General features: G+C 53.2%; 3 protein-coding genes and 1 long non-coding RNA gene across 4 annotated transcripts in view; 3 read left to right on the plus strand and 1 right to left on the minus strand.

Annotated features, from left to right (window-relative positions):
- Phf13 (PHD finger protein 13) overlaps positions 1-5,687 on the plus strand; it is an 11,149-nt gene extending 5,462 nt beyond the window's left edge. Inside the window, exons 2-4 of the mRNA XM_028757925.1 lie at positions 1,137-1,238; positions 2,721-3,243; positions 3,519-5,687. Of these exons, the coding sequence (XP_028613758.1) occupies positions 1,137-1,238; positions 2,721-3,243; positions 3,519-3,745 (852 nt within the window). The 3' untranslated portion in view covers positions 3,746-5,687. The remainder of the gene's footprint in view (positions 1-1,136; positions 1,239-2,720; positions 3,244-3,518) is intronic.
- Positions 5,688-6,374: 687 nt separating this feature from the next.
- On the plus strand, positions 6,375-12,164 carry Thap3 (THAP domain containing 3). Its single transcript, XM_028757926.1, has 4 exons — positions 6,375-6,495; positions 9,485-9,677; positions 11,425-11,526; positions 11,776-12,164. Exons 1-4 carry the CDS (start codon positions 6,422-6,424, stop codon positions 12,070-12,072), a joined length of 666 nt encoding a protein of 221 aa, XP_028613759.1. The 5' UTR covers positions 6,375-6,421; the 3' UTR covers positions 12,073-12,164.
- An 842-nt stretch (positions 12,165-13,006) lies between these two features.
- The window catches only part of Dnajc11 (DnaJ heat shock protein family (Hsp40) member C11), a 39,485-nt gene continuing 28,303 nt past the window's right edge, over positions 13,007-24,188 (minus strand). The window contains exons 8-16 of the mRNA XM_028757927.1: positions 21,779-21,968; positions 20,736-20,821; positions 20,305-20,421; positions 17,692-17,847; positions 16,799-16,868; positions 15,720-15,777; positions 15,467-15,609; positions 14,952-15,081; positions 13,007-14,253 (exon numbers count right to left, since the gene is read on the minus strand). Coding sequence (XP_028613760.1) covers positions 14,228-14,253; positions 14,952-15,081; positions 15,467-15,609; positions 15,720-15,777; positions 16,799-16,868; positions 17,692-17,847; positions 20,305-20,421; positions 20,736-20,821; positions 21,779-21,968 — 976 coding nt within the window. The 3' untranslated portion in view covers positions 13,007-14,227. The remainder of the gene's footprint in view (positions 14,254-14,951; positions 15,082-15,466; positions 15,610-15,719; positions 15,778-16,798; positions 16,869-17,691; positions 17,848-20,304; positions 20,422-20,735; positions 20,822-21,778; positions 21,969-24,188) is intronic.
- On the plus strand, positions 16,400-18,712 carry LOC114612862. Its single transcript, XR_003710093.1, has 2 exons — positions 16,400-17,073; positions 17,638-18,712. It is a non-coding gene; the product is annotated as an uncharacterized LOC114612862 (long non-coding RNA).

A 24,188-nucleotide genomic window follows, 5' to 3' on the forward strand; every position in this document is an offset into this window, starting at 1 on the left:
CCGCACCTTCCGGGGCCTGCGCGGGCGGGCGGGCGGGCGGGCGGCGCGCGCCATCTGCTCCGGGAGGGAGGGCGGGTCCCTGGCCGCCGCCGCGGCGCCGCCCCGCACTCCGGACTCCCGTCCGAGGCCGCGATCCCCCTCCCCCCGCGATGTTCCCTGGGGCGAAATGAAAGTTTTTCCCGAGTTGGGGCCCGGTTGGACCGCCCTGTGGCCGCCCGAGTGCCGGGAGCGCGCGGCCCGCTCGCCCTGCCGCCGGTCGCCTGCGGGGCTGGCCGAGGGGCGGGAGCGAGCGGCCTGCTGCTGGAGCGAGTTGCGACCGCGTTTGAAAGTGCTGGGTTGCGCGCCGCTTTGCGGGAGGCTTTCGGGGGTCGGCCCGGTGTCCCCCCCCACCCCAAACTGACGGAGCACCTGAGTACGGTTGGGGGTGGCGACAAGGTGCGGGGAGTCACCGCAGGGAATGTTCTCGGAGCCGCGACGCTCCGCCTTCCCCGGTGAAAAGCCCTTTTTGTGGTGGGTGCGTGGCGGCTGTTGAGAATGGCCCCGGAGCCGGCTGACCCTGCATGGGTCTTGTGTCCTACGTGCGCACCGAAACCAGTGTTTCCCTTCCGACTCAGTCCGAGGAACGCTTCGGTGTTGGGCATCCCGCCCCTGCTTGGGGCGAGGTGTCCCCTGAGCTGCAGACGCCGGGGGCCCCCCTCCCTGCCTTGGCCTCGGGGTAGTCAGGTTTAGAGAGCAAGGAAAGATTAAGTAGCTGATCTTTGCAATCACTTAGAATGTGTTTGTTTAGAGCCACAGCTGTGGTTTCTTTTCAGAGTGGGCAATCTGTAGCAAAAATGTAGATGTTGGAGCTCCTGATAGGCCCACAGGGACAAACCGATAAGGCGAATGCCAAGAGGTGGACTATAGACGGGCTTTTATCTCTTAGCCAGTTTCCAATGTTCTTGGCACAGAATCTTAAAACTCCTCTTTCCACCTTAAGAAAACTGTTGTTTCTTGACCCCCAACTTACCTTATCTTGTTTCTAGTCTAAATCCTGCAGTGTTTTGCGACTCGGCAATAAAAGTTGCAGCCTGCTTTGTTTTGGTCAGTTCCCTCTGCAGGAGTCTCCCTGACTGACTCTTTGTTCCCCTCACCAGGAGTACTCCCCCACTTGTAAGAGGCGCCGGACTGTGGAAGACTTCAACAAATTCTGCACCTTCGTCCTGGCCTATGCGGGCTACATCCCCTATCCAAAGGAGGTAATGATTACGGGTTTGGAGGGCATGCCCGCACCGTGGGTTCCTGATGCATGTGTCGCAGCAGTGGTGGTCTGGAAGAACTTGGTGCCAGCTTTGGGCAGGCGTTGGACATGAGGGCAGGAGTCACTTTCTTTGGGACTTAGATCAGCCCAGGCAGGGATGGGATTTCCAAAGCTTTAGTAAACTTATCTAGAAATGATTTAAAATCTTTTTTTATTCTTTTGGTTTATTTAACAAACTTAATGTTTATTTCCAGTCACTCTTGTGATCCCTCCAACTCAGAAGGATGAGGGAGATTTGTTTGAGGCCGGTCTGGGCTACACAGTGAAATCCAAACCAGCATGGCCTAAGAATGAGGAGAAAAGAGTAACCGAACAACAAACAAACAGAAAGCAAAGTGTGTTTGCAAACACCTTGCTTGGGTTTGCCCGCTTTTTTTTTTTTAAAGGGCCAGTATTTGACCAGACTGATTGCCTTTAGAAAGAATGGGCTAAGCACTGTTCTTTCTCCCTCTGCTTTGACGAGGAGGACACCTTGGCCACAGAAGTGGATACTTTTTTTTTTTTGCCATAGAATCCAGGTCTTGCCTTTCTGTTGGGGGATACTGAAACTGGGCCCTGTGAGATTCTTACCCATGTCCTGAACTCCGTGTCCACGAAAGTCTTTTCCTTTCCCAGGAAGGGGCAGAAGGGAGGGATGTCGGTTGCTGTGTGCATCAGGCAAAGCTACAAACAGAATCTGGAGTTTGGGGAAGTGAGAGCTCAGCATGGGCTTAGTGTCCTTGCTATGCAGTGTGTCCTTTGTACCACACAGAGCACGGCCACTCTGGGCAGAGCACTGAATGTGCAGTCAGCACTGAGCCTGCTCTTGGGGGCACTAATTATCTACTTAGAGTTTTGTAATATTTTGGAATGTCTCCAGTTTTTGTGTTTTTTTTTTCTTCTTCTTTCTTCACCCTGAGACAGGGTTTCTCTGTTCTGTAGTCCAGGCAGGCTGGCCTTGAACTCACATCTGCTTGTCTTCCCTTAAAGGCAGGTCCCATTTTGCCCAGCTGTTTTTTTTTTGTTGTTGTTTTTTTTTTAAAGAAGGTCAAAAGTTTGAAATAACGTAAATTGACTTGATTAAAAAGTATTTGTTGGGAGAACAAACGGAGGGCATTCTTCCTGAGAGAAGAGTACAGAAGGGTTAAACTCTGGAGGTGTCTGGTGTGGTCTGTAGGGTTTGGGAAGATGGAGGTAAACTCAGAGCCCTCTTCCCTGCATGCTGGGCTGTACCTAGTTGCAGCCTGGTCTCAACCCCCATATGTAACTGTGAGTTAGTTCTGCTCTGGGGCAGGGAGTGCGCTTCAGTGAGGTGATCTACTGTCCCGTTGATAATGCTAGAGAGGTGGTGTTTGCTCAGTGCAGGAAGGCGGATCTGGGGGCGCTCCTGGTTTCTGGCTGGCTGCATTACCAACCATGCCGTGTTGTTCTTGTCTTCCAGGAACTCCCCCTGAGGGGCAGCCCCAGCCCGGCCAACAGCACCGCGGGGACCGTTGACAGTGACGGCTGGGACGCTGGTTTCTCTGATATCACATCTTCAGTGCCCGACCGATGCTTCAGCCACCTGCAGCCTTCCCTCTTGCAGAGAGCTAAGCCTAGTGACTTCCTGCTGGACAGGAAGAAAACTGACAAGCTGAAGAAGAAGAAGAAGAGGAAGCGCAGGGACAGTGACATGCCTGTGAAGGAGGGGTTCAGGGGGAGCCTGCTGAAGCTGGAAGGTGCAGACCCATATGTGGAGACCCCCTCAAGTCCCACCATGCAGGATATCCCCCAAGCGTCTGCTGACCCCTGCTCAGGCTGGGATTCTGACACTCCCTCAAGTGGCTCTTGTGCTACTGTGTCACCTGATCAGGTCACAGAAATAAAAACTGAAGGAAAACGGACTATTGTCCGCCAGGGAAAGCAGGTGGTGTTCCGAGACGAAGACAGCACTGGCAATGATGAAGACATCATGGTGGACTCAGGTGAGTGGTCTGAGCAGAGATGGCAGGCCCCTGGGGTGGGACCAGAGTGCACTTAGGATTTGATAGAGAAAGTGTGCAAGGAAGGGCGCATGCATGCTCATAAAAGAGTTGTTGGCTCCCGGAGACGGCCAGGTTGCCCTGCAAGCCTGTTGCGTAAGTGATGGCTGGAGCCATGACTTGGTCACACTTAGCCACCGTGTCTCGTGGATGTACAGGTCCCCAGGGGAGAAGGGCTCAGGAGGTCCCCACCTCTCACCTGTTCGTCTTCCTTGCAGATGATGACTCCTGGGATCTTGTCACCTGTTTCTGCATGAAGCCCTTTGCCGGCCGCCCCATGATCGAGTGTAACGAATGCCACACCTGGATCCACCTGTCCTGCGCCAAGATCCGCAAGTCCAACGTTCCTGAAGTGTTTGTCTGCCAGAAGTGCCGGGACTCCAAGTTCGATATCCGTCGTTCCAACCGGTCCCGAATGGGCTCCCGGAAGCTGTTTCTGGACTGATGGAGAGCTGTCGAGGAGATAGGCGGGACTGGAAGGGCCTGGGCTCTGGCCTCCCTTAGTTGAGCACAGAACTCCCAGCTCTGGTGTGGGCAGACCCTGCCACTCAGGTGCCTAAGCAAAGGACAAGCCGTCCGATAAAACTGTACATAGCTCGTGAGCAGATAAAACGGTCAGAGCTGCTGCTCCAGCTGTGTCCTCTGCATAGGAGGCAGACTGAGCACCAGGTCTGCTTCTGTTAACAGCGAGGGCGCACAGTCAGTGTTAGCCAGTTCCTGCCATTGGGAGCCGGTGCTAGCCGTCAGTCCTGTCTCCTCTGTGCTCGGGAGTGGAAGTGTTGTGTTTCCCTGGCTGTGTTTATTCTCAGTGTTGCTCTTTTATCACAAGTGTCTATACAGCAGCCGTCCAAGTTGCCCGCCCCTTTGTGGTCTCACTTCCCTGCCTCAGTTGTACTTACTGAGTCAGGGAGCTGTTTTCTGAGAGGTCTGGTGTCCCCAAGAGGAGCCCTGGGTGGGGGGTGAGCAGTGGTTCTTCGGTTTTCACTGTTTAAAGGGACTGTGTGTAGCTACTCTTCCACAGAGCAAGGGTTGGGGTGGAGGTGTTCTGTGTTCATAACTCAGTTTCTTGCTTTGCACGATGTAAAAAACAAAAAGCATTTTTTTCACATGATACAGCCCAGAGTATTGACCACTGTCCTACTGGGTTCCCCACCTCTGCTGGTGGTCGGTCCCCAGGGTGCCCAGCACTGCAGTGGGAGCACGTTGCTGTTCAGATAATGGTGAAAAGACTCAGAGCACTCTGCCTTCCGTCCAGGCTGGCCTGCTGGGTCTGTGTCAGTGCTGTAAGGGCAGCTTGCAGAGTTTAAAGGTGTGAACCAGAGCCCTGGTCTGGGAGGGATGGCTCGGCTCCTGGACACTGGTGGTCCTGGGGTGGGGGAGGAGGAGGGCGTTGGCTCTCACTCTAGCATTTGCACTGTTCTTTCTGGGCAGTGGTTGCCAGAGCAGTGGGTGTGTCTCATACCCATGTATCACACATGGTCTTCATTAGGCATGAAACAGCAGGGGCCAGGTGTGTAACCGTTCTTCCCCTCCTGGAGCACCGTGGCAGGGTCCCTAGCATTCTCCCATGTCATCCTAAGCACCACAGGAGCCTAGACTGGAGACTGTAATTTGGCTAATCAGAGCTTTTTTTTCTTTCCTTTTTTTTCTTTTTCTTCTTGGTCTTAGCATCTTTCCCACTTACCCCAGTTTAACTTTTTTTTTTTTTAAACTCGTGTTGCTCATATTCAAGTACAGAGAAGTACTGCTGAGCTCTGGTTGTGCAGACCTCAAGGGAGAGCTCTGCTAAAGAGAAGCTACACAGAAAACAGTCTTGTCCCCAGGCTATTGTGTGGCTCTGACTAGGGCAAGAACCCGGACAAGTTAGAGGAATTTGCCAAAGACCTGCCCCATGACAGTTCTTGTCTAGTGTCTTCACCCTGAGAATAACCAAAGTTCCAGTAGCTTTTTTTTTTTTAAGTGCATTTAAGATTCTGTGTGGTTTTGTTGTGGAACTGTGGAGCTGGCCATTATTACATGTGCTCAGAGATTCAATACCTCTGGACTACATTTGACATCTCAGTTTCTGTTTGCTTGCTTTATGTTTTAAGGGGATCTTTGTGTGTGGGTGGTGTCAGAAGTCAGGCACCTTGGTTTGGGGGAAGGTTGAGCTGGGCAGCTGCATTCAGCTTGTTTATGCAAACTGGGCATGACCCTCTAGGGCTCCTGGTTGATGGCTGACGATGGGAGGGAAAGGGGTCGTTCCCAAGTGGACCCTTCCCGTTGGCTTTGGCCAGGCCAGACACAACATCGTTTACATGTTCTGTGTAATTATAAAGTTTATGTGTATAAAGCAAGCTGTTTCTGTGAAACTGTATATTTTGTAAATAAAGATATTGCTACTTTGAGGTCCGTGACTCCTTAAGTGTGTCCTGTGCTAAAGAATGCTGCGGGTCTTCTCCATCACTTGACAGATGGTGGATCTGACAGAGCCGAGCTGATGATGGCATTTAGCACAATGAAAAGGGACCATGACCCCTGATCACTTCTCCAGTTAGCTCTTAGACCCAGGGTGCAGTTTTGAAAGGCTCCCCTAGTCCTCAATGCCCGTGTTACTTGGCTATCGGGTATGCGGTCCCCCTCCACCCCCCCACCCCCCGCACTTGCTGGAGCCTTAAAAGCCACAGCCTTTAGGCCCTTCGAAGTTTGGGACTGGCCTAGCGACACAGGCCTTTAATCCCAGCACTTGTCCAACAGGCAGGTAGATCAGAGCTTGAGGTGAGTCCAGTGCTAGGCATCTTCTGTCCAGTGGTCAACTGGGTACCTCCAGTGGGATCCAAACCTTGTCTGGGAGGCTGAGATGTCGTGTGAGTTCAAGGCCAGTCGGGCTCTGGTACCTCGATACTCTCGGCCCGGGAAGCTATAAACTAGTAGCTGAGTTAAGAGTCGACGCTTTATCAGTCCAGGTTTTCAAGGTTGTTACTTGGGCACAAGTTCTAGGAGGTATTCCTCTGCCGTAACTCTTGAGGGAGCAGAGCAAGTCCAGCTCCCAGCACCCGGAGCCTGCAGGCCCCGCCCCCAGCCCCGCCCCCGAGGCCGCGGAGCCGCCATCTTTTTGAGGGGCAGTGGGCCCGTCTCCGAGATGCCGAAGTCTTGCGCGGCCCGGCAATGCTGCAACCGCTACAGCAGCCGCAGAAAGCAGCTCACCTTCCACCGGTGAGGGATGGGAAGCCGGGACCCGACCCTACGGAACGCTCGCGGGCCTCGGTGCACCGAGTGGGAGATCCGGGAGGCCCACCAGGGTTTGCGGGCGAGGTGGACCGGGACTGCGCGGCGGGGACGGGCCGGGCGTCCGTGGTGCTCCCGCGCGCGGCTTCAGCCTGAGCCCCGCCGCCCCCTCCCCGCCTGGAAGCAGGGGGTGCTCAGTGCGAGCGAGATGAGCGTGAGTGGCGTCTGACCGTGTCCCTGCTCCGGCCCCTCGCGCCTGCGTCACTTCGCGGGAGGCCTGGAGGGATGAGTGCACCCAGGATGGCCCGGCCTCGTGGCAGAGACTTCTGTTGTGGGGAGGTGGTGGATCCCCTGTGCTGCAGCCCCGGGACCTCTTCTCCCAGCACGACTCTTGCTGAGCCGTGTCCAGGGAAGCACCCTTCTGGGCTCAGGCTTCGAGCGATGTCTGTGCCTTCAGGGCTCAGTTCCCCACGTCCTGGCAGCCCGCACACTGCGTGCTCGCCCTCTCCGCCCCCAGTACACTGATTTAATGCTTCTACTGAAAAGTAGCAACCGCAGGAAAATGCTCACCTCAGTTAGTGGCCCACAGAAGACTGCTGGCACCCACTTACAGTCTTCTCTTACCCGCCCACAGGGAGAGAGAGAGAGAGAGAGCCTGCATGTGGCCTGGATTGATGTGGCCAGGCTTGAGCCTTAAATGGAATCTCTTTACTTTTCTAACTTCGGGGTCCTGTGAGAGTCGTCCTTGCCCCACATGCACCATCGAGTTCTTTTCTGCATAGTATTCCATTGAACACGTGCCAGAATGTATGTTCTGCATCGAAGGGCCTCTGGGTGGCTGCGTGGGTAGTTATCACGGGACTTGTATCTCCTGTCATGTTGCCGTAGACTCAGGAATACAGTCCCCTCTGTTCGCTCCCATTTTTTTTTAAATTAAATTTATTTGTGTGTAGAAGAATCGCGCTCTTGCCATGTCTTCCATGGGATGATCAGAGGACACTGTCTCTGTTTTGTGGGGCCACAGGGATTTTGCCAGGCCCTCATCTTAATAGCCACCTCCTCCCTTCTTTTGAGACAGGGCCCTTTTCTGTGGTTCTGACTGCTCTGGAACTCACTATGTAGCCAAAACTGGCTTTGAACATTTAGAAATACCCCACTCCCGTAATGCTAGGATGTTGGCATCCTGCCTGGGAGACGGTTATGTTTTACTTTGGCACTGAGGGTGGAGCTCAAGAGGAGTGGGTAGACAGGTGCTCTACACATCTCCACATCTTTAAACTTGTTTGTTTTGTTTTGTTTTTTTCAAGACGGTTTCTCTATGTAGCCCTGGCTGTCCTGGAACTTAGAGACCAGGCTAGCCTTGAACTCACAGAGCTCTGCCTGCCTCTGCCTCCAGAGTACTGGGATTAAAGGTGTGGGTCACCACTTAAGTGTTTATGACACAGTCATTGCACATCCTGGTAGACTTCCTGAGGACAGTTTTGATCTATGTGCGTCCCTTGCTTTGACGTCTCTCCTGTATCTACCGTCTTCTTCCTTGACTGTTCATCCTTGCTTCAGGCCAGTGTTGTTTCTGTTTATTTGAGAGGGCCTGCACGTTAGTGTCATCGGGCTTTGTCTTAAATGAACTCCCAATAGCTTTGACCGGACAGGTCTCTTCCCACGTGACTCCCTGGGCGCATCCTGACCTTTGCCCCAGATCTCCCCTGTCAGTCTCCTTCCAAAGTCCTCCCCACTTCCTACACTGAGTGCTACCATGCTCAAGATGGAGCCGTTCAGGGCTTCTCCCCAGTACTGAGATCCCCCAGGCTGGCAGGCTCTGAGGGACATCCGTAGGCACAGGTGCCCATCTACCGCTCTGGGTTCTGCTGTCTGAAGAACGCCTTGAACTTGACACCTAACTCATTAAACTTGTGTTCACCCAGCCCTGGCTCTCCGAGGACCCTCCGCCTTTCTCTTCTTTCATCCTCTTCCTCCTCCATCAAGGCAAACCTTGTAACCCAGCTTTTGCTTTTCCTTCCTCCTTCCCCCTCCCCCCTTTCCTTCCTCTTCTTCCTTTCTTTCTTTTTCCTCCTCCTCCTCTTCCTTTCTCTCTCTTTCTCCCCCACCCCCCCCAAGTTCCCCTCTCCAGCCTTGGCCATCCTGGAGCTCCATCTGTAGACCAGGCTGGCCTCAAACTCAGAGATCCGCCTGCCTTTGCCTCCCGAGTGCTGGGATTAAAGGCATGGGTCAGCACCACTATTTGGCTGTTTTTGTTTTTGACACACAGTCTCATTCTATGACATAGGCTTGAACTCCCATCAGCTCTGCATCAGCCTTCCAAGTGCTGGATTGCAGACTTGAGTCACTTACTAACCTAGCGTTGGTCTCAGTGCCCTGCTCTGTCCTCTGCTCTGTCCCCTGGCTCTCCTCTTTCTCTCTCTCCTCATCCAGAACCTACAGTAATGCCCCTGCTACCTAAGTCAAGCCCTCTGTGTGTCACGTGGTCCTTCTTCCTCCAGGTGCCCCAGCCAGACCAACATCTTTGTCTCCTGCCCCCACCCATCCTTTGTAAAGGCCAGCGGGCTTGTCTTCTCCCTTGCTGCAGGGCCTGTTCAAATGTCATCTTGGCCGGCCCTGATTACCTACCACCGGGCTTCCTGTTGTTTTCACCTGCTCCCGCCCTCACAGCCCAGCCGCCTCAGCTAGCCTTGATCCTGTTTGAGGTGCAGGCTTCTGAAGGGTAGGGACTTGGTCCTATCCACTGCCACCTTCTGGCAGGAAACCAGAGACCGACCAGCAAATGACAAGCTCTTGAAGGACCAGAGGTGGCTCCTAGTGTGGCTTTGGGAGTGTAGCTCACGAAGGCTCTTTGCCCATGTTTATGAGCCTGGGATTTATATATATGTCGATAGAAGGCACGGTGAGAGTATCTGGATGACTAACATTGTGCATTACTGAGTTTCCAAAGCCGTGCCATTGGATGCTGTGCCCACAGGTTCCCGTTCAGCCGCCCGGAGCTGCTGAGGAAGTGGGTGCTCAACATTGGCCGGGCTGACTTCAAGCCCAAGCAGCACACCGTCATCTGCTCTGAGCACTTCAGACCCGAGTGCTTCAGCGCCTTCGGGAACCGCAAGAACCTGAAGCACAATGCTGTGCCCACGGTGTTCGCCTTTGAGAACCCCACACAGGTAGGTGCTGCTCTGACATCCAGTCAGCGGGTCTGTATGTGCGTCGAGAGGAGAGCTTAAACAGGTTTGCAGTTGGACTGAGGATGTAGCTCATTTGGTAGAGTGCTGGCCTAGCATGCAAGAAGCCCTGGGTTTGCCATGTGGTGGTGGCGCACTTTTTTAATCCCAGTACCTGGGAGACAGAGGCGGGTGGGTTACTGAGTTCGAAGCCAGCCTGGTTTATAAGGTGAGTTCCAGAGCAGCCAGGACCACACAGACAAACCCTGTCTCAAAAAACAAAACAAAACAAAACACCAGGATAAGACCCTGCTAGAAAGAAAGGAAAAAAAAGGAAATTTAAAGCCCCTTTAAAATTAATCATGGGTGCTGGGCAGTGGTGGCACACACCTTTAATCCCAGCACTTGGGAGGCAGAGGCAGGAGGATTTCTGAGTTTGAGGCCAGCCTGGTCTACAGAGTGAGTTCCAGGACAGCCAGGGCTACACAGAGAAACCCTGTCTTGAAAAACAACAACAACAAAAAGTTAATCATATGTGTTGAAGACTGTTTTTTTTTTTTTTTTTTTTTTTTTTTTGGCAGAGGTGGTTGTCTAGCATGCACAAAGCTCTGGGTTTGGTTCCTAACACTACATACGTGGGCTGTAGCTGTGTGCAATCCTGGTGCTCCAGAGGTGGAAGCAGGAAGATCAAATACTCAGTCAGCCTTGGGGTCTGAGGCTAGTCTAAAGTATATGAGATCCTGTCTCAGGACAAACAAGAAAGCCAGGTGTATGCCCATAATCTCATCTCTTAGAAGGCAGAGGCAGGAAGATTGCCAAAGATTCCAGCCTGCAGCACATAGTGTGTCCTAGGCCTTGTTTGTAGATATAGTGCAGTGTGACCGCTCTTAGTGGGGTGATGGAAGAACAGGGACGGGGCTGAAAGAGGTCTGAGATCCCCAGTTTAACTTCACAGCCCTCAGTTGCCCGCCCCCCCCCCCCCAACATTGAATTGGTGAGAAGCTGCAGATGGCCGCTGTGGCCACTGTGGTCACGGTGGCAGGGACTTTGGATCTGCTTCGAACTTTTCCATCACATGGCGCTGTAGGGCAAACGTCCATTGAGAGTGGTTACCAGGCTTCAGGGGGATGCAGTTGATTCTGGTCCTTGGCGCTGTGGGGACCTGTCTGGGTGCCACTGCCCCAGGATTTGGGGACATATCTAGTGAATCTAGTGTGAGCAAAGCAGGATTCAGTCAGTATTGTTAGGTGTGCCCCGCTTTATCTGAGCAAGGTGCCCTTAGGCCACTGCTTGGTCCATGATTAGGTTCCACTGTGTCCTGCTGAACCAGAGCTATGTCTTGAATTGGTATGGGAGAGAAGAGATACCTCCTAAGAGAGCTGAGTGCACCAGGGCTCTCCACACATCCCAGAGTGCTGAGTTGTGGCGGCTTCCTGGTCAGGCAGTGCTCACAAGCTTGAGTCTGGTGAAAGGTGAGGATACTCCCTGGAGACAGCAGGGTTGTGAGTTCAGGGTGCTTTCCCCAGGGAAGCTGTGGCCTCAGGCTTCCTCCTCCTGCCGTGAGAGCTCAGTGTATCACAGGCTGGAGACTTGGACTCATGGGAGGGAGGGAGAGGCGGGCTCTTGACTATAGAGACACAGGGCAGGGCCAGAGCCCCTGTGCAGGGGGATTACTCAGGGAAGGACAGCGGCAGCTGTAGGATCCGGTGTCTGCCAGCTCAGCCAGCCTGACTCCGCCTGCTGTTCCCAGGTCTGCCCTGAGGTGGGGGCTGGTGAGGACAGCTCAGGGAAGAACATGGACTCCACACTGGAAGAACTTCAGCCTCCAAACACAGAAGGCCCTATGCAACAGGTAAGACCCTGGGTACGAGGTGGTCTCAGAGGGACATATTTTGCTGCAAACAAAATGAAGTGCCCCAGAGGACCTAACAGAACAGGAACATCGGGATAAGTAAGCCCACCATGACAGCTCATCAGGATGTCAGAAGGGGAAATGGGCTAGGCCAAACCTGAAGGGTAATGGGCAGCTGTGGCCCTGGCTCGTGCCTTCCTGCTGAGGACACTCGGCTCTTCCTCAGCACTCACTGACCTCTGTCCTCAGGTCTTAGCAGATCGAGAAGCAATGGAGGCCATGGAGACCGCTGGCCTGCCCGCCAACCCTCTGGGGTTGAAAAGGCCCCTTCCGGGACAGCCGTCCGATCACAGCTATGCCCTTTTGGACTTGGATACCCTCAAAAAAAAACTCTTCCTCACGCTGAAGGAAAACAAGAGGCTTCGGAAGCGCCTGAAAGCCCAGAGGCTGCTGTTGCGGAGGACATGTGGCCGTCTGAGAGCCTACAGAGAGGGACAGCGGGGACAGAGGGGTCCACGTGCCAGACGGCCGGCACAGGGAAGCTGAGTGAGCAGGCTCTGGGATGTGTGTGTGGCGGGGTGGCGTCACCCTAGCAGGAACTTCCACTCATTGCTGATGCTGCAAGGTGCCTTGGTGGTGCGGGGTGGGACGCCGTGACAGGCAGTTGTCAGGTGGGGGTTGGGGGGGGGCCCAAGCTCTGTGGAGTGAGATGCAGTCTCAGGTCTCCTAGGCTGAGGCTGTCAGCTGTGGGACAAATGCGAGCTGTCACAACCCTGTCAGAGATACTCCCCAAGGGAGAGGTGGTCGTTCTTACAGCCTGCGGGGTCCTGTCTCCCCATAGCAGCCATTCTGATGGTCGTCAGGGCAACGGTTCCCCATCAGCCTGTATTTCTGAGTGACGACTTTTCTGCCTGGTTTGTGTGAATCTGGAATAAATCCTTTGAAGTCTCCATGCAGGTTGTCCCCTTGCTGCTTAGAACTCTCTGCCCCATAAAGGACAGACAGGGTGTGACTACCTTGACTATAGAACTGACTTAAACACAGGTGGGGTTTGGGCTGCTGCACTGATGCGGGCGGCCCAGTGGTTGAGCACTTGCTATTGCAGAGGACCCGGGTTCAGTTCCCAGCTCTTACACGGTGACCCGTAACCACCCATAGCTCTACCTCTAGGGGATCCTATGCATTCTTTGGACCTCTGGGGGCACCACGGAAACACACAGTACACACAAAGAATATTCAAAAAGTCTGTGACTAGAGGCACACCTCTAACTCAGGCACTCAGGAGGCTATGTCAGGAGGACCATAAACCTCATAAGCCAGACTGCTTCAAATGCAAACGGAATCTTAGGTCTGATTTCCTTATCGTGGGGTCCTGTGTCTCAGGTAGACAGTGGTCTAAGCTAACACAGGGACGGGGAAGCACCTGGCGCGTGGCGGCTCACTGTCCCTTGGTAACACGCACAGATGGACAGAAGCGGCCTCAGCTTTTAGGTCAGCTTTATTGTTGAGCAGTGCTGCCACAGTCAGCTTCAGACAGAAGGGGCAGCAGTGCCCAGGGAGCCACAGGGCACTGAGGCAGGGCTCATGCAATGGTACACACTGCAGCCAGTCTGTGGGGCAACAAAACATCCTCAAAAAAAAAAAAAAAAAGAAAAAAAATTAAAGAGTTGAACTGCTTTTAGAAACCGAAGGGTCTCGAGAACGGCTGAGGCAATGCCTGCATTCAGCAGTTACCTCTGTGGGGCAACACCTGCTCAGAGTGTAGAGCTTGCTGTAACATCCAGCAAGTGTGCACCAGAAGGAGTCTGAGAGCAGACTCCCTAAAGGGACCCTGAGGCCTGGCAGGCAACAGCGCCACCTGCTGGGAACCCACTGGAAGTGCAGGTGCCTGGGCCAGCCCTGGATCCATAGCCAGTGTCTGGCAGGTTCATGCCTGGCTCCACTCCTTCCTTACAAAGGTCCCCTCCTTCCAAAACCACTCTAGAGGAGCGTGTCCTGAAGGCAGGACAGGTGTCTCGTGTGGGGTGAAGGGTCCACCGGCAGCAGGGCCTCTTCTCTTAGCAATATGGGCAGTGGGCCTGGACAGTGCACCTTGGGACTTGGGGTCTCCCCTATCTGTTCCAAGCCAGGGCCTGGAGGAATGATTTGAGAAGCTGTAAAGGTGGGAAGAAAAGAGACTAGTTTCCAAACCCGTTGTTCTCAGATAAAAAGCAGTTTTATAAACCCGCAGTCCTCTCCAGTCCATTCAGTGACGCTTCAGAAGAGAGAGGTGGCTTGTGGGAAGTCTACTGAGCAGCACATGACACACCTTCCTTTCTTTCCATGTTTCCCACGAGCAGCGTGGGCTTCAGGAAGAGCAGTCCCATGTGTGAGGGCAGAATGTTCCAAATACGTCCAGAGAGCTGCTGTGTACAGCCACGTATGAGGAGGGCCAGGGGTGTGACCTCAAGAGTCAGCTCAGGCCCTGCCCTCCAGGAACATGATCCTTGGGGAAAGACATGGCCGTGCTGTGGTCTGGCCAGGAAGCTCCTCAGTCCTACCCACAGCACCATGAAGCACGTCCCTTCACATAATTGATACAGTGCCACCTTCTGGAGAAATAAACTAAAAACATCTCATGTCTGGGTTTTCCCTGCTTCCAAATTTGTAGCCTCCTAGGAAAAGGTTTTCGTAGCCTCTTTCCTCAAGGTTCCCAAGTGGTTTACCCGTCTGTGTCGATCCTGTGAGCTGGGAAAGAAAAGAACAAGTCAGGCTAGCAAACTGCCAGGGGAGGCTCCTCCACCACCTCCTGCAGTCCCTGGCGAGGCTAGGAGCCCCCGCCGCCGCTGCTGCTGCTCCTCAAGTTTTGGCCCTGGCTGGCCTGGATCTCAGAGATCGCCAGCCCCTGCCCAGAATGCCACCACACTCAACTTTAAGCAACTGCTTCTGTGCTCAGGAAAAAGGGTGTCACTTCTACAGAGTCACTCACAGCTATGGCCAGGTACCACATCTCCCAACCCCCTCTTAAAGTTTTTGTGTATGGTGTTCTGTCCGAACGAACCACACACACGCTTGGTGCCACGGTCAGAAGATGGCATCAGATCCTGAACCTGGAGTTACAGACGGTTGTGAGTGACCACGTGGGCACTGGGAACTAAACCTGTGTTTTCTGCAAAAGCAACATATGCTCTGAACTGCTGAGCCATGTCTGGCCGTTTTCTTTCTTTTTCTTTGGGTCTTACTGTGTAGCCCAGGCTGACTTAGAATCCATGTAGCTCGGCGTCTTGGGTGCTCAGAGGGTCACACCTAGCCAAGAGTGTGCTCCAAACACACCGGCTCCAGCCAAGTCTGAGCCAAAGAATCTCTGTGTCTTCGGGACCCCAGGAGCTGTGACCTCACACACTTAGATGACAGGGCTGGTGGCAGAGCAGGAGGCAGTTACTTACACTGCTTTGGTATCCGCAGGGCCTCACTGTCAGGCACCATGACCTGGTGGAGCACGCCTCGGAACTGGTACAGCACGCGCAGGCTCTTCTCCTCCCCAACACATGGGTCATAGAACCCCGGCAGCCCGGCCTGCACACAAACAGAGGGTCAGGTCAGGCCCGAGCCCTGCACCACTCCCCTCTGCCACCGGCTGCGCACAGCCTGGATGAGGACACACTATGGAGCCTGACGAAAGAACGAGAATTTAGTTTACTTAGGAAGTGCCAGACTGGTCCTTGAGCCCCTTGCTCAGTCCAGCCTGAAGCCTGCCAGACATGGCACCCACAGCCTCTTTCTGGAACCCAGCAGACAAAGGAAATACAAGTACAGGAAGGCTTTGCCGGATGTTTGCTGACACCTGGCAGCTCAGTGGCTCCTGCAGAGAAGCTCTCCAGGCACTGAGGCCTGTCTGTCCTTGTCACATGGATGGCTCTCGATCCTGGGAGCAGGTGGCTGAGGTGAGCTGCTGCTGTACCTTGGAGGCTTCAGTGAGGATGAGCTTGGAGTCCTTCACCAGGCACTGCAGGGGCACGGTCACGTCAATCACCTTCGCCTTCTCGTTCTTCCTGCTCTTGTCATTCACAAACTTTCCGTACCAGGCATTCACGATGATAAGCCCTAGGGACAGAGCAGCAGGGGCTGACACAGGCCATCTTGACATACCCCTCTGCCGATCTGAGAACCCCAGTGCCTGGCCCGGCCCCGCGAGGGCACACCCGCCTTCTCACCCATCCGGGATTCCTCGGCTTCTATTATTCTCCGGACAGACTCCTGCATCAGCCGAACCTAAGAGAGAAGACAGTGGGGACCGGGCTTGTTTTGGTCAAAGCACGGTAAAAATCCAGCTGTGTCCCTGTCAGGACGTCCAGGCAAGGAGCCAAGGGAAAGGGGCAAAGGGGCAAACGCTGTGGGCTCAGCTCAGCCTTCAGAGGGTTGGAGCCCTGAGACCTATTCGAGATGTTGTTAGAGAGTCACCTAACAAGGCACGACCCCACTTGACGCCAGCAGAGGAGAGACAGTGCCTTTCTTTCTCCTCAGTGATTCTGTACATGCAGGAGATGGATGAGAAATTACTGCAAACATGGTCAGAGTTTAAGAATAAAGAGACACGCCGGGTGGTGGTGGTGCACGCCTTTAATCCCAGCACTTGGGAGGCAGAGGCAGGCGGATTTCTGAGTTCGAGGCCAGCCAGGGCTACACAGAGAAACCCTGTCTCGAAAAACCAAACCAAAAAAGAAAAAAGAAAAAAAAAAAAAAAAAAAGAATAAAGAGACACATAGTGATGAACTCAAGGCTAACCTGGGCTACATATTAATTATGGTGTCATCTATGATACATTGTGAGATCCTGCCTCAAAATACACTTCGAATGAACAGCTGGACCCGTGTTCTCTGTGGAGTCACTCAGCTGGGCAGGGGCGTGTGCTGCCCCATCAATGGCACAGTTGGCATGGCATGGGACATGCACGGCCCACGCGGTCTCTGTGTCACAGCACCCATGGCACCTGGCATTAAGCCATGAGCTCCTGCCCCTTTACTCCCGTAATACAGAGCACAAGGAGGAGACCAGGGCCATAGGCGCCCTGCTACAGAGCCGAGCTGGGACTGCGGAGTTTGTCCACCTCAGGAAACAGACTGCAGTCTCCAGAGCGTGCCCCTCAGACACGGAAGCTCAGGCGTGAGGGTGTCAGTTAAGTAAAGCCCCGGGCTCTGTCTGGGGTCACAGCCCCAGCTTCAGTAGGATGGGCTAGGAGGGTGTGGAGGTTTGCCCTTGCCCTGTGCTCTGTGTAGTGGTGTGGGACACTCACAGCAGCCTCTGCCTCTTGCTTCTTCTGCAGGATGTCGCTGGCCGTGTTCTCTCTCTGCTTTTCCAGTTCCCTTAAAGAAGCAACCACAAGTCACTACAGTGAGCGGACTGCGCCCCCTGCTGGACTGAGCCCAGAGAGCAGCCTGTGATCTTAACTGACACTTCCAAAACAACCCCAGGCTAGACTATGCATCTTCCTTTAGCTTGAGATGGCCTTCCCTGTCTACCTCCTTGATGGAGAGTCCTGAACTGCTGTCTCCTTGGGAGACAGCTCAGGTAAGCAGGGGTGATTCGGACTACTATGGTTGTACATAAATACCTGTTCCGACAGACAGCAAAGGTCAGCCCACACGGTCGTGTCAGTGACCTGATGGAGCATACTCTTCACTCTTGGTCTTAAATATCCAAACAACAGGGTCCCTACATTGTAGTACCTCGGTCACAGGCAGCCAGAGGGTACCCTGTCCCTCCTCTCAAGCTTAGCATTTCTGAGCTTAACAAAGGGCCCCTCTCTCCATTTTCTGAGAGATGCTTAGACTGTTTTTGGCTCAGAGGGCTCCCTACAAACAACTGCGAAGCCGGCTGCTCTGTACAGCACAGAACTGGTCCATTCCAGTTCAAGCTCAGTGACAGGCACCATGTCTACAATTAAAGAGAGGGAGAGAGCATTTCTGCTGTCCTGTGTAGAGCCTCCATCTAGTCACTTCTGAAAGTAGGGTTGGCTGGCCAGGGAGGGGAGCTCAGTTCCCTGCACCTGCTGCAGTTGGCTGACTAGGACCTTTCAGGACCCAGGCGCCATGCCAAGCACTTTCTGGGCATTAACGTGTCACATTTTCCCAGTTCCCTCTCCAGTGCAGAAGAGACGGAGGTGCGGGATTTCCATGTAAAGCTCACCTCTCTTTCTGCGCCCTGAGGTACGGTCTGATGATCAACCGATGAACTGCCAAGTACACGACCAGCGGCCCCACGGTGGCGTAGAACACAGCGCTGGGCAGCAGCTGGTCCGTCAGGTGGATGGGGAAGAAGTATGTTTGACTGGCCCTGTTCAGCCTGGGAGGACACAAGAGCAAACCCCACAGGATGGGTCAGATCTTCCAGGGAGGAGAGCTGGGGTCTCTTAACAACCAGTCCACCAGGTCCAAGGCTGAGCTGAGTGTGTGTGATACTTAACTGGTGTCAAAGGCCTCAGAGGAGAGGGAAGCAGTCCCAGAGACAGCCCGTGTCAGTGAGTGAGGTGTTTCAAACAAGTCAAGGACTTCAGAAGGCGCCGGATTAAACTGGTAAGATGGAGACTATGAGGGGCTGCACAGTTGTAACCATGTTTATTAGGAAGGCGTCAAGCCTGGCACGGTGATTCACACCATTAAGCCCAGCCACGGGGATGCAGAGGCCTTGGGTCTTTGCGAGTTTGGGATTGGCATGGTTTATCTAATGAGACCCTGTCTTAAAAAAGATGGAGAGGACACGCTGCCAGTAGGCAGGTGACAGAAACAGACCAACACTGAGAAATCTCAGACTTACACACTCCTTGAAACACGGTCAACAAAACAGCAAAGTTAACAGAAGGTGATATAGAAAAGGTCTGTTTATGAAAAATTAAATTCATTTAGATTTGAGTTCTACCCCCAAGACTCCTATTGTCCACACAGATACTTGGAAATCTGAGCTCTACCACACGCAGGTCAAGGGTGAGGGACGTGTGGCCCACACAGACAGTTCATGGTAGAGGTGGCTTAGCAGTTAAGACAGGCGTGGAGGTCTTCTTCCAAGTTCAGTTCCCAGCAACCACAGTTGGAGGCTTGGAGCTGCCCAGCTCCAGGGGATATGACACCCCTGGCCTCCAAGAAACCTTGTACTCCTAAATAGAGCCACACTCATACACATAATTAAAAACAATAAATCTTTTAAAAGTTCAGTTTGGACAGTTTAATATTATCACAGGAAACAGGGGACAGCCTCTCCCTGGGAATTCGCAGAAGTGCTCCGATCAAGCCCAGCTCTGAATACAGTGTCTGAGCTGTCTCCGTGGCTCGTCAGAGCTTTCAATTCAGACGAAGAGGGCTGGAATACACAAAACCTGACTACTAGGTCCCGGGAATCCCAGCTGAGATATAAAATGGTAGTGTTTCTGCAAAAATCTTCTATTTGACTTATGTGCATAGTGTTTCGCCTGCACTGTGTCTGCACAGTTGCACGCAGAACCTGGAGAGGCCAGAAGGAGGAAGCTGGAGTCACTGAAACTTGAATTATAAAGTTTAGTCCCCATGCCTTTTATTTTTGGTGGACACCTGGGTATGGAGGTCAGAGACAACTTCAGGGTCATTCCTAAGGAGGCGCTCCCCTCCTCTTTTCCTTAGACAATATCTCTCATGGCCTGGAAGGTGGCTAGCAGGCTAGGGTAGTCTGTCTCTACTGTCCCAACACTAGATTGCAGCATATGCTGTCACACTGGACTGTTCACATGGGTTCCGGGGGATCAAGCACCTTACTGACAGTCATCTTCCAGGCTTGCTGATGCTAGGACTGAAGACGTGACTGCCTGACATAAATGCCGCACAAACAGCTGTATACTGCACTGTCTGCATCTGTACAACTCTTCCTCCGTCACTCCTGACCCCAGCCGGCCTAAGCCCACACACGTGGTTATCCACGGGCACGAGAGGACACTGCGTACAGCTAGATATTTCAGAAGTAGGCCAACACGGGGCTCTTGGGTGACGAGGTTGGAAATACAGCACAGCCATTCCCGGGGATTCACGGGGCATGGGTTCTAGGGCTCTATCTAGATATCGATGGTACTAAAGACATGAGCCACACGGGGAAGAGCCCACACAGACAAGGACTGAGTCCCACAGAGTTGCCTGTTTGGGAGACAGACACTAAGGCAGAAGAATGTGGAGAGCTACCCTGCCCCCTGCATGCAAAGGAAGATTCCAGGTGGCCAAGACTACCTCCGGAGAGGGCTGGGAAGAGGCCTAACTGCAGTACAACAGACAACTGAGCGAACCAGGAAGCTAGAAGTGCACACGTCGGAAATCTCAATACTGAGGTCGCTCAAACAGGAGGATCCCAAGTTTGAGTTTCAGGCTAGCCTTTGCTATGTGACTATCTCAAACAAAACATCCAAACCCTAGGCAAACCCACATGGCATGACTCAAGAACTGAGCAGCATGGAGAAAGGGGTTGTGTTGGCATGCTGTCAGACAAGGTGTCTGATGCTGCAGATGCCCAGGGTGGCACTGGACAGGCACAGGGCAAGCCACCGGGCAGGTTTGGTGAGGGCCCAGTAGTCGTGTATCACCAGAGAAGGCGGATACTAGGCCTCCACTAACTTGCTGCCATGTCTGTGCTCCCCTGGCCTCTGCTCACATAGCCCAGACAGAAGCAATGGCATGCTTAAGAATTAATTAAACCCTGGCCTCTGCCCACATAGCCCAGACAGAAGCAATGGCATACTCGAGAATTAAACCCCATGCCCCTGGTCAGCATGGGTGAGGCTCAACTTACTTGACTTTGAGAGACACACCCTGAGGGACGCCAATGCTCACAGCTGCACCCAAGACACTGTGTCGGGAGATCTTCCTCTCAGCTCCATACTCCACGATTGTCCCAAAGAAGCCTGCCCTGCGGGGACAGAACATGATGCTGGCAGTTTCCCTCCTGCCCACCAGCTTGCTGAGTCCCTATACCCCCTCCCTAATCCACACCAGGCATGGAAGCAGACCCATGATGCTCCTGGGGTAACAGCAGACCTGGGAGACCCTGGAGGGTCTGTAACAGTAGGGCCCCTCAGCACTGGCCATACAGCAGAACATCCCACCCAGCAGGAGGCAAGCAGGGCACCACATGTGAGAATGACCTGCAGATGCCAATCACAGCTCCTCCCCGAGAGCTCTCCACAGAGCTGGGCCACCCGTGCCAGCAAGGCCGAGACTTACTTGAGGGACCCTTTCACTCGTGTCTGGTCGTCATCCTGGAACTTGTGCTGATAACTGATGAGTGCAAAGGAGTGAGGGATCCCCAGCTGGAGAGGAGTAAAGCATGTAGGGTCAGCCTCCCCGTGTGGAAGCCGATGCCTAGCTGTCTGCCCCGCTGGGCATGTGGGTCCAGCCTCCCCCGTGTGGAAGCCGATGCCTAGCTGTCTGCCCCACTGGGCATGTGGGTCCAGCCTCCCTGTGTAGAAGCTGATGCCTAGCTGTCTGCCCCGCTGGGCATCTGCAGGCAGGGAGCTACTCAGCCACTATCTGTGTAATGAATCCTGGGCGATGTCAGAAATCTGCCACTGTATGATCTCACACAACTAAGGAACCAGAGACACTATTGGGTGACACAGTCTTAACCTGAAATCCATCATAGGCACGAATGTTACAAGGCACAACTACAAAACCCTGAGATTTCTAGTCAGAGTACAGTATATCAGCCTCTCATAAAAACCTCTGGCAAAGCCGGGCAGTGGTGGTGCTCGCCTTTAATCCCAGCACTTGGGAGGCAGAGGCAGGCAGATTTCTGAGTTTGAGGCCAGCCTGGTCTACAGAGTGAGTTCCAGGACAGCCAGGGCTGCACAGAGAAACCCTGTCTTGAAAAAAAACAAAACAAAACAAAAATAGTAATAAAATAAATAAATAAAAAAACCCAAGTTATTAAAAATAAATAAATAAAAAAAAAACCAAACCAAAACAAAACAAAAAAACCTCTGTCAACAGTGAGCTTGTGCAGCCAGGAGGGACTGAGGGGCGTTCACTCTCAGAGATCTTCTTCTCATCGGCCTCTCTACACCCCCGGCACCCCAAGTACCCAAGAGCACCATTCTGATACAAGGAAACGATCTGAACACATCCACCTGGGTGCCTGAGATGGAGATATTCTCCTTCAACACTAGAGGCTGGTCACTGCAGGGCGTGGCCCAGAGCTGCCCCTCAGGGCTGAGAAGCATGAGCAGCCACCCCCTTGACTCGAGACTGCAGCTCCTCTATTCACTCACCTGCAAGGCCACAGTGAAGTGGCAGGTCTTAGTGTCCCGGACGATGCTAGTGTTCATGGCTGACTGGATACCCCAGCGCCACTGCAGGTAGCCCACAGTGTTCTTGTCCAGGTTCCGAGCTAGAACAGTGGTAAGGCCAGGCCGGATTCCACGGGATGAAAACTGCAGAGCACAGTTTGTCGTCACAAAGCTGAGGGGACACAGACAGAAAGGGTCCAGCTGTCGTGGGCTTTTACCTCTTCTTTCGGGGTCTCTCATTAGGCTGAACATCTCTCTAAGCCAGGAGAGCAGCAGCACAAGGCATAGGAAGCACAAGTCTTCTAGGATCGTCCCCAGGGACCCTCACTCCCCGTCATCCACTGTCAGAGCCCCTAAATGTTGTGTGCTGAGCTCTCAGAAGGCAGTCCTGGGGCTCAGACAGGGATCCTGAAGCTGCTGAACTGGAGCATGGACAGCCTCCAAGTGACATCAACACAAGCACAGAGGAGAGCCACCCACATCAACCACATGCCACACTAAGTCACAAGTCCTGGGTGCAACTCTAGCGTGTGTGCGTGTGTGTACGTTATGTGTGAATGTTTTGTCTACACTGTGTGTACCACACGCCTGCCTGTTCAGTCCTCTGGACCTGGGTTGCAGACAACTGTGAGCTGCTATGTGGGTGTGGGGACTCAAACTCGAGTCCTCCTCAAGGGCAACCAGTGCTCCTAACTGCTGAGCTGTTTCTCTACAGACCTTCAATTTTTAAAACCTGCCCAAGCGCTCCTGCCATTGATCCCTGCTGGGGACTAGTTAACTGAAATGACAGAAAAGCAGCTTCCCAGGAAGGAACCTGGACAAAGGAAGAGCAGCCCCACCTTCCGTTCAACAAGATGTTTCAACAGTGAGGAATGAAGTCCCACAACAGCTGCTGTTCAGACACAGCCCAGCTTTCCCTGCGCAGCTTACACAGTCTTGTCACTCCTCTCTGGAGACAACACTGTGCCATGAAGGTGACGATACACTAACATTTTTTTTTTCTTTAAAGATTTCTGTATTTATTTTATGTATGTGAGTACACTGTAGCTGTCTTCAGACACACACCAGAAGAGGGCATCGGATCCCTTTACGATGGTTATGAGCCACCATGTGGTTATCAGGATTAGAACTCAGGTCCTCTGGAAGAGCAGTCAGTGCTCTAACCGCTGAGCCACCTCTCCAGCACTAACTTCATCATTATTCCTCTATATTCCCTCCCAGGGGCTTCCCTCAGCTAAAAGAGTAAGAGCCGATCCTCAGTCTCTACAGGACCCAGCCCACTGTCTGCCATCTGTTTGAAATGTTTGCCATGTTCTGCTTCTCCCAATATGAGGTAGGGCTCCAGCTGAGAGAGTGAAACAGCTGGAGTTCCTAGAGTCCCAAGAGAAGCTCAGAGAAGCCAAGAGACACAGGAATGTGGCCCTAGGCTTACTAGATTTAGGGTTTGACCCTGTCCCAAAGAGAGGAAAACAATCTGGTGGGTAGATAAGTTAGACACTGGACAGAGAGGGAGAGCATGGCACAGGGCTGCTCTGGGGGCAGGGTCTCACGTAACCCGCAGGCTGGCTCTGGACTCTCAAATGCTGGATTACAGGCATTCACAACCATGTTTGCCTTTCCCGTTTTCTAAGACAGGGTCCATAGGTCCACACTGTCTCAAATCTGTAATGCTCCTGCAGCAAGTCCACAGCAGTGGGGATCATGGGCACACACCACTAAACTTGACCTTACCCAGACACTCAATGTAGGAGGAGCTAAGGTGGGAGGAGTAAGGAGAGGAAGAGGAGGAGCTGGGCGAGGAAGAGAAAAAGGAAGAGGAGGAGCTAGAGAGGGCAGGGATGTAGGAGGATGGAGAACCACACAGGTATGGAGAGCACTTGTGGGGAACAACTTAGAAACTTATAATTAGGTTAGCTAATTGGGATACAACTCTCTTTGTACGGGCATCTTGTTATTAATCATTATCAAACATATAAAGCCTTTGATTAATCTATAAGAATTAGAGTCTCATTCTCTTACTGGGCCCACATGGATGGTGGAAGGGTCTGGGCAATGCCCTGCCTTGCAGAGCCATCTCTCACCCTGGCATCTAGTGGGTGGCAGGGCTGGTGTTTCTGGCAGGCGGGTTCTAGCTGCATCGAACACATGGCCTCAGGCCGAGAGACATGGCGGCTGGGCTAGGCAGAGCCGATGCAGCTTAGATAGTCGGATGAACAAGTGGCCAATTTTAAATAATTACCACAACAACTCTCTGTTCTGTCACAGTCTTCTGTGTCCCATGGCCTCAAACTCTCCGTGAATTGCTCAGGACAGCCTCAGCTTCTGACCTTTTTCCTGTCTCTGCATTACTTACTACATGCTTGGTTCGGCAACTTTGAGGACTGAGTTTGGA

This window comes from Grammomys surdaster, unplaced genomic scaffold, assembly GCF_004785775.1.
Source record: "Grammomys surdaster isolate TR1022 unplaced genomic scaffold, NIH_TR_1.0 126185, whole genome shotgun sequence".
NCBI lineage: Eukaryota > Metazoa > Chordata > Mammalia > Rodentia > Muridae > Grammomys > Grammomys surdaster.